Here is an 8,125-nt window from a genome sequence, read left to right on the forward strand (position 1 = left end):
CTTGATCATTGTACTGTACTATCTGTCATGTCTTAGGGTGTGGAAAGAAGTTGTTTTGTAGTCAGAGCTTTCTAAATTCTGGCTCCACCATGTACTCACTTTGACCTAAGGTAGAGCTTACTTCACTTTTGACTTTGAGTAAAGACACTCTCTAGACCTCAGTTTTTTTAAATATTAATCTCTATTCAAAGGTGACTGTGGAATTAAAAGTGTAAAGCATCCAGCACAACCTTACTTTTAAGGAATTTCTCTTTCCTCTTGCTCCTTACCAGGAAACAAAATGATCCCAGAATTTTCCTCTAAGTTTATTTAAACACACTCATGGAGAATTTCACGTGGTAAAAGGCTGGCTGATGGGATGATTGATGTTTGGCTGTGGGAAAGCAGATCCTATTTCCTAAAGGGGAGGAAAAAAGGAGGCAGTTGTCATGAGATTGGGAGTCCTTTGAAAAAGCTAGGAGTTGAGAAAAGAATCTAAGATGAGGAGAATAGCTTTGATCTGAAATTAAAATGACTGATCCTTTGGCCCAGACATAGAAGGACTCTATTTAAGTGGCCTTGAGAGCAGAAAGATTGAGTTTAGCCTAAGTCTAGCAGTAAAGAGAAAATGAATTAGGAAGGCCGATGACTTTTAAGGGAAAAAACGACCTGGAAGAGACCTTATGTTTAAAAACTACTTTGTTTTCTTGCATTGACCACGTGAGACAGAGGGCAGGGAGGAGGTTAGAAATAAACTGCAGAGTGCTCGGTGGATCTAGAATTCCCCTATCCCAGTCCTTCATCTCCTGTTAGAGAAAGGAAACAAAGAAATGAGCCTACTGGGATGAACACACACACACTACTATATATAAGATCGATAAACAACAAGGACCTACTGTAGAGCACAGGGAACTCTACTCAATATTCTGTGATAACCTGTATGAGAAAAAAATCTAAAAAAGAATGAATATATGTACATGTATAACTGAATCACTTTGCTGTACACCTGAAACTAACACAACATTGTAAATCAGCTGTACTCCAATAAAATTTTTAAAAAGGAAAGAAATGAGCCGAGTCAGGAGAAAACCTTTTCAGGGTAGTGGGCAACCTTCCCAAGAGTATTCGTTTTCAGACTTTTTTGACCATGAAAATATAATGTTTTTACAGAATGCTTCTATTCTGTTTCATTTTAAAAATTAATGCTGGTGTGATAGCTTTTTAAGTGAAGTTTGAGGTGATCCGCTAAGGGTCAGGACCTGCAGTTTAAGAGACTGCCTCACGGGCCACTGTGAGCTGTCTGAGGCAGCCTTCTCCATCAGTGAGAATGAGATTTATCCCAGCTGACCTTTCCTCCTATAGCATGCGTGAGAAGGCTGTTCGAGAGCTGCTTACGCGGCACTGCCAACTGTTGGAGACCCCTGAATCGTGGGCTAAGGAGATTTTCCTGACGGAGAAGCTCTGTGTGCCTGCTGAGTGGATTCATGAGGCCAAAGCAGTGCGAGCACACATGGAATCCGACAGGCACTTGGAGGCCCTCTATTTATTTAAAGCGGGGCACTGGAACCGCTGCCACAAACTCGTCATCCAGCACTTAGCTTCTGGTGAGTGCTTCAGACTAGGGCCTGTGTCTCCTGGAATTACCCCCAATTCTTCCAGTCTCTGAGCCCATGATGAGTCAGGCCAGAAATGATGATCAGAACAGGGTATGGCAGACTTGAATCAGATCACACTTTGTAAAAGCTCTCTGTGCAGAAGATGCTTGGTAAGGGTGAGGGGCGGGGTCAACAGCAATATTGTTACATTCCCATTTGCCAGGAATATTCTTGATATTCATTAATTATGTTAAACTCTTTGTTTATTTAGGGAGTTTTATTCAGCAACACCAGAAATATCTGTTTGGGAAACTGAAGCCAGAAATTCTTCACAGTTTTCTTAAGAGAATTTCAAAATATTCTACTGTAATTCTCAAGTCTGACCCAACATAATTTTCCCTTTCTTCCTGTCTTAGATCTTTCTGCCATGTCCTTCCTTTGTGCACTTTTGGTCAATATTTTGTTTCTTCAGATGCCATTATTAACGAGAACTATGACTACCTGAAGGGGTTCTTGGAAGACCTGGCACCCCCGGAGCGCAGCAGCCTAATCCAGGACTGGGAGACATCTGGGCTTGTTTACCTGGACTACATTCGGGTCATCGAAATGCTCCATCATATACAGCAGGTGCCTGAGTTCCTTAAACCACGGCCTAGTTTCCCCTTTCCCTGGCCCACAGAGCCATAGCGACCTCCAAAGGCTTGAGCAACGACTTGAAAAACTCATTGGCAGAGATAGCACTGTCAGTGTAGGAGGGATTTTTTTTTTTTTTTGCGGTACGTGGGCCTCTCGCTGTTGTGGCCGCTCCCGTTGCGGAGCACAGGCTCCGGACGTGCAGGCTCAGCGGCCATGGCTCACGGGCCCAGCCGCTCCGCGGCATGTGGGATCCTCCCGGACCGGGGCACGAACCCGTGTCCCCTGCATCGGCAGGCGGACTCTCAACCACTGCGCCACCAGGGAAGCCCAGGAGGGATATTTTGATGAAGCTAATTTGATGTAGTTACTATGACAGCTCTATCAAAACTTTAAAACGTTTTTTGGTGCTTATTGCCAAGTAGTGTGTACAATGGACATTCCTAAGCCTTGTCCATAGTCAGTCTCCTCCCCTTGTTCTCATCTTTTCCCCTAGTTTTAAATGAGAAGCTTAGGGTTGAGAGATAAAGTAAGGTCAGAGATTTGGTGAGGATGTTTCACATAACATTTGGCATGAAAGTAATTGATTTCTGTTGTTAACAAAGCCACAATTCCTGTTAATATCTGCATAATTAAATGCTGATTCTTAGTTGGAGTCAGGAGACTTAAATTAAGTGCTGGCTTGGGCTCCACCTCTCACTGTGTGCTCTTAAGAAATCAATACCATGTTTGTGAACCCAGATTTATATAGATTTTTGGTGCAGTGTTAAAGCCTGATAGTTACATGGTTCACGAATGGTGATTTCAAGACTTGCCCAATCCTAGGCCCTGTACACTATATTGTTTTCCTGTTGTGTATAATTGCTAAGGTCTCGTCTTATCCTCAGCGACTAGGCTGGATGGTGGTGACATGGCACTGCCGGCCAGCTTCTTGGGTTTTCCCCTCCCTCACCTCACTCTTGTTTCAGAGTGTTGCATAGTCAGTCTGTGGGTAGGATTGGAGTGATGGGAGCTCCTCTTGGCCTAATTGGTTCCTCTGCTTCTTTGTAGGTGGATTGCTCAGGTTATGAGCTAGAGCAGTTACATACCAAAGTGACCTCACTGTGCAACCGGATAGAGCAGATCCAGTGTTACAATGCCAAGGATCGCCTGGCTCAGTCAGGTCAGCCTCTCGCCTCCTCCCCCTTCCTGCCTGCTCATTGCTCATTGTCTTTATGATTATTATAACCACACCTCACCCCCAGTCCTTTGGTGCTTACTCTGCTCTCTTTCTCCAGACATGGCCAAACGTGTAGCCAACCTGCTGCGGGTGGTACTGAGCCTTCAGCATGCCCCTGATGCAACCTCCGACTCAACGCCAGACCCTCAGCGAGTCCCTTTGCGCCTGTTGGCTCCCCACATTGGCCGGCTCCCCATGCCTGAGGACTATGCCTTGGAGGAACTGCGCAGTCTCACACAGTCCTACCTGCGGGAACTGACTGTGGGGAGCCAGTGAGCCCCAGGCTCCGCGCACCACACTCACATGCCGATTCACACTCACTACGCAGAGGTCCCCTACGTTGAGTTGATTGGCACCATTTGCCATTCTCTGGGTTGGCCATGGAATCCACCCTCCCTTCCTGCTGCCCAAGCAGCAACCTCCAGTTGTTCACGGCTTTCTTAATACTAAACACAGCATAAGGGCTTTTGGAACCCCCAAAAAAGGATCCAAGTCTCTTTTTTACCATCCTGAAGACTATTCTTTTTTTTTTTTCCCCTTTCTTTTTGTAAATGGTCAGTAAAGCGTCGGTAAAGCACCTTTGGCAGAATTCCCACACCCCCTAAGAACCAGGGAATGCTTTTCCTCCGTCAGCCATTCTGGATCTTGTGACTCGATGCCAAACTGCTACCCTACTCCTACTCCTGCCCTTTTATACTAGGACTCTTTAGAAGGAGTGGGACAGGTGATGGGACAAATGTGTTGACCTAGGACTGTCCTCTCTTAACAAGTAAACTATCCACAGAAGGAAGGAGAATCTGTCTCTGAAGTAGGTTGTTGATTAACACTGACTTTTGGCGTCAGAAGAGAGTTGGACTGAATTAGGAGGCAGAACAGGGTCTTTCTGACCCATTTAGGGTAGAAGTGAGTGCCTGCCATCGAGGGGTGGGGCTTCAAGGCTTGATTGTTCTTCCTGCCTTGAATGTTCTGTGAACACCAAACCTTCCCCGTGCAGGAGCTCTTGGTACCAGATCACACATCTCTGGGAAACTCCCAGAATTCAGTTTGGTGCCTGGTTTTCAGTCATCTTGCTAGGCCTCCTGTCTGGATTTGCCTGAAGAGTTTGGATGAAACATGGCAGGTTGGGTAGCCCTCCCTGTCCCTCCCACTCTAGCCCAGAGCATTTCCCACCCTCCATTTACAGTCCCAGATGGTGAAACCATCACTGAGGCAGGCAAGGATCTGGGCTTCAGGGGGAGGCAGGGGGCTTTTGCTACACTGCTGCCCACAGCTGTGGGGAGCCCCAGGTAACGGTCTGAGACTGCGGTGTGAGGGCTGTCACAGACAACATGGCATGCCTCCCTGGGTCTTCATGCATGAAGATTACAGAAAGGATTTTATTAAAAAGTGTATATATATATATATATATATATATATATATATATATATATATATATATGACCTAGATTATTTTCCTCTTTTTCTGAAGCTACTTTCTTAAAAAAAATAAAATGAAATGTTTATAGCATTCCTGGTATTGGCTTTCCTTTTGTGGTTTTGAGCCTTGTCCCAAGGAGCTTTATGGTGGCCTTGTTTGATTTGCACTCTAAAGAGAGACTGGCCGTGGGTTAATGAGAGAATAGTTGCAGACTAGATCAAGGCTAGGTTTATAAGGGTCAATTTTGGGGTGAGGGGGTTGAGATTATTGATGGATCCTGACTGCTATACATTTATTTTTATGCGCTTGGATTCCTAGTGGGGAATGGGGCAGGGTTTCAAATTGCCCAGTGGTATATACTTAGTATTCAAAGCCTCTCTGCTCTGGGGTTTTTGTTTTTAAACCTTGGCACTTCATCTTTCAGCTTCCATTGTGTAAAAGGGATAATGATCCCTGATGTTGCTGCTTCACAGAGCTGTGCTTGAGAGGGATCAAATGAGGCTGATGAGTAGGTTGGTTGGTTGGTTGGTTGTGTTAAATTGAAGATATGAGCAATTTCCAATGAGGATTAGGCCAAAGATTTCTGGGACATCGATGAGATGAGCAAGCAGTGGCTGGGGCTTCCCTTTAATTTGGGCCCCTGAGGATAAGGGTTACTCAGCTGGGAATCTCCCACCATTACTGACTGACTGTGAACCTGAGCGAGTCACGGAGCATTTGCTGGACTTAGAGCAAAGAATTTGTTCTGCGTTGCTCACCAGAGGTGTTTTGTGAAAAGTGAGTACTTTAGAAGTGGTTTACCTTTAGAAATGTTAAGCACTGTGAATATGGGCAGTATTTCCTCTTAGGTATTTCCTTTAAAAAAAAACAAAAAACCTGTAAGTCAAATATTTATCACAGCAGCTATTTGCGTCACAGAGAATAGACTTACAGTTAAAGTGAACAATAAAGATGATAAGCGGTCTCTTCTATATTTCAAAATCCCATTGAAACATATTTTTAAAAATTTAAGTTTCTCAAAAATATAAAAATAAGAACCAGTTGTCTCAAAACTCAACAGATCTGTGGAATCCACAACCTCATACAATGTTCAAAGTATTTCCTCAGCAGAATGCTGGAATAATGCCAAAATCAAAGTTAATAGAGGTCTGGAGATTAAATGTTGGATTAGCAGAGCCAAGACCTGCAGGCTAGCTGGTCTTTTTTAGCTGTTTGACTTGTTTTGTTACTTTGTATTCCCAGGGAATTATTTCAGATTTTTTAAATTTGTTGTCTTTCAGAGAACCAGCTCTCAGACGTAACAGTTTTATTGGAGTTCTGTATTGTAATATATTCATTTCTGCTTTAAACATTCATTTCTTATGCTTTCCTAAGTGTTTTTAAAAATCTTTTATTGTAGAAATTTTCACCCATGCAAAAATAAAATGATGTCTCAGTTTTTCAATCTTATTTAATATCTTTACCCCCATTCTTATTCCTACCCACGCACCCACCATGGTATTTCTTTCTTTTTTTTTTTTTTTTTAATTTATTTTTGACTGCATTGGGTCTTCGTTGCTGTGCGTGGGCTTTCTCTAGTTGCAGAGAGCGGGGGCTACTCTTCATTGTGGTGTGTGGGCTTCTCATTGCGGTGGCTTTTCTTGCTGCAGAGCGCGGGCTCTAGGCACGTGGGCTTCAGTAGTTGTGGCTTGCGGGCTCTAGAGCGCAGGCTCAGTAGTTGTGGCGACCGGGCTTAGTTGCTCTGCAGCATGTGGGATCTTCCCGGACCAGGGCTTGAACCCGTGTCCCCTGCATTGGCAGGCTGATTCTTAACCACTGTGCCACCAGGGAAGTCCCTCACCATGGTATTTCTAAGGGAGATCATCATTTCATCAATACCTAAGCATTTCTAAGATAAATTTTTATAAATATAATCACAATACCATTGTCGTACCTAACAAAATTAACAATAATTCCAAAATATTAACTAATACTCTCTGCATTTTCGAATTCCCCAGTTGTCTCAAAAGTAAAATCTTACTACAGTTGATTTGTTTAAATTAAATCAGGATCTAAACAGAGTCCACACTTGCATTTGGCTGATAAGTCTCTTAAGTCTCTTTTAATCTATTAACAGTTCTCCTCTCTCCTTTTTTAAATGCCCTTTATTTGATGAAGTACCTGGGACATTCATCCTTTAGCATAGAGGGCCAGGGGCTTCTAGATTTGGCTGATTGTGCCTCTACCTCCCTTACTTGCTGTATACCACTGGTTAGATCTAGAGACTTGATTAGATTCAGGGTCCTTCTCATAGGTGGTGCTGTGTTTCATCACTACGGAAGACACTGTCTCGCTGTTCTACTTCTAGTGATGTTAAGATTGTTGATTCAGGTGTTGTCAGCCTGATTCACCCTTTCTAAAGCTTCCATCAACCTTCCACCTAATAATCATGACCAAGATTCACTGTTTCATCATCGCACATTCCTTATCTTTTTATATGTGATGATTCAGTATTTTCAAAATAGAGACTAAAATCAGTTGTTGTCCAGGTACTTTTTTTTTCCAAAATGGCTTTTTAAAAATAACCCACCAACTTTTTTTTTAAATAAATTTATTTATTTTTGGCTACTTTGCTGCTTTGTTGCTGTGCGTGGCTTTCTTTAGTTGCGGCGAGCGGGGGCCCCTCCTCGTTGCCATGCGCGGGCTTCTCACTGCAGTGGCCTCTCTCGTTGCGGAGCACGGGCTCTAGGCGCGTGGGTTCAGTAGTTGTGGCTTGTGGGCTCTAGAGCACAGGCTCAGTAGTTGTGGCGCACGGGCCTAGTTACCCTGCAGCATGTAGGATCTTCCCAGACCAGAGCTCAAACCTGTGTCCCCTGCATTGGCAGGCGGATTCTTAACCACTGCACCACCAGGGAAGCCCCCCACCAACTTTTAGAATTATTTTTTTCAAATTAACATTTTTACCCTAAAACACACTAAATATGTTATAAGAAATATTTCACCATTTTTTCAGGTAAACATACCAATTTTTCTGTAACTCTCCAGTCTATTCTATGTATGTGATATTTCCATGTGTTTTGAAGCACTCTTGAATTTAGCCTTTATTTTGGCCTAAAGGTATTCTGCAAAATGTTGCTTTTAAATGTAATTTGAGGGTAAGACAACCTTTTGCCCCCAAAAGATTGAATAACTGCTGAAGAAAATGGTACGGAAAGAAAAATGCATCTTTTACCCCGACACCCATCCCTACAACATCTGCCACTCTTTTTTTTTTTTTTTTAATAAATTTATTTTATTTTTGGC

General features: G+C 43.3%; 1 protein-coding gene across 6 annotated transcripts in view; it reads left to right on the plus strand.

Annotated features, from left to right (window-relative positions):
- NUP98 (nucleoporin 98 and 96 precursor) overlaps positions 1-8,125 on the plus strand; it is a 103,665-nt gene extending 95,540 nt beyond the window's left edge. For all 6 annotated transcript variants that reach the window (XM_067750153.1, XM_067750154.1, XM_067750155.1 and 3 more), the window contains 4 exons: positions 1,342-1,583; positions 2,047-2,201; positions 3,258-3,369; positions 3,485-8,125. In XM_067750153.1, the coding sequence (XP_067606254.1) occupies positions 1,342-1,583; positions 2,047-2,201; positions 3,258-3,369; positions 3,485-3,702 (727 nt within the window). In that variant the 3' untranslated portion in view covers positions 3,703-8,125. The remainder of the gene's footprint in view (positions 1-1,341; positions 1,584-2,046; positions 2,202-3,257; positions 3,370-3,484) is intronic.

The sequence above is a fragment of the Pseudorca crassidens genome, chromosome 9 (assembly GCF_039906515.1).
Source record: "Pseudorca crassidens isolate mPseCra1 chromosome 9, mPseCra1.hap1, whole genome shotgun sequence".
NCBI classification, from domain to species: domain Eukaryota; kingdom Metazoa; phylum Chordata; class Mammalia; order Artiodactyla; family Delphinidae; genus Pseudorca; species Pseudorca crassidens.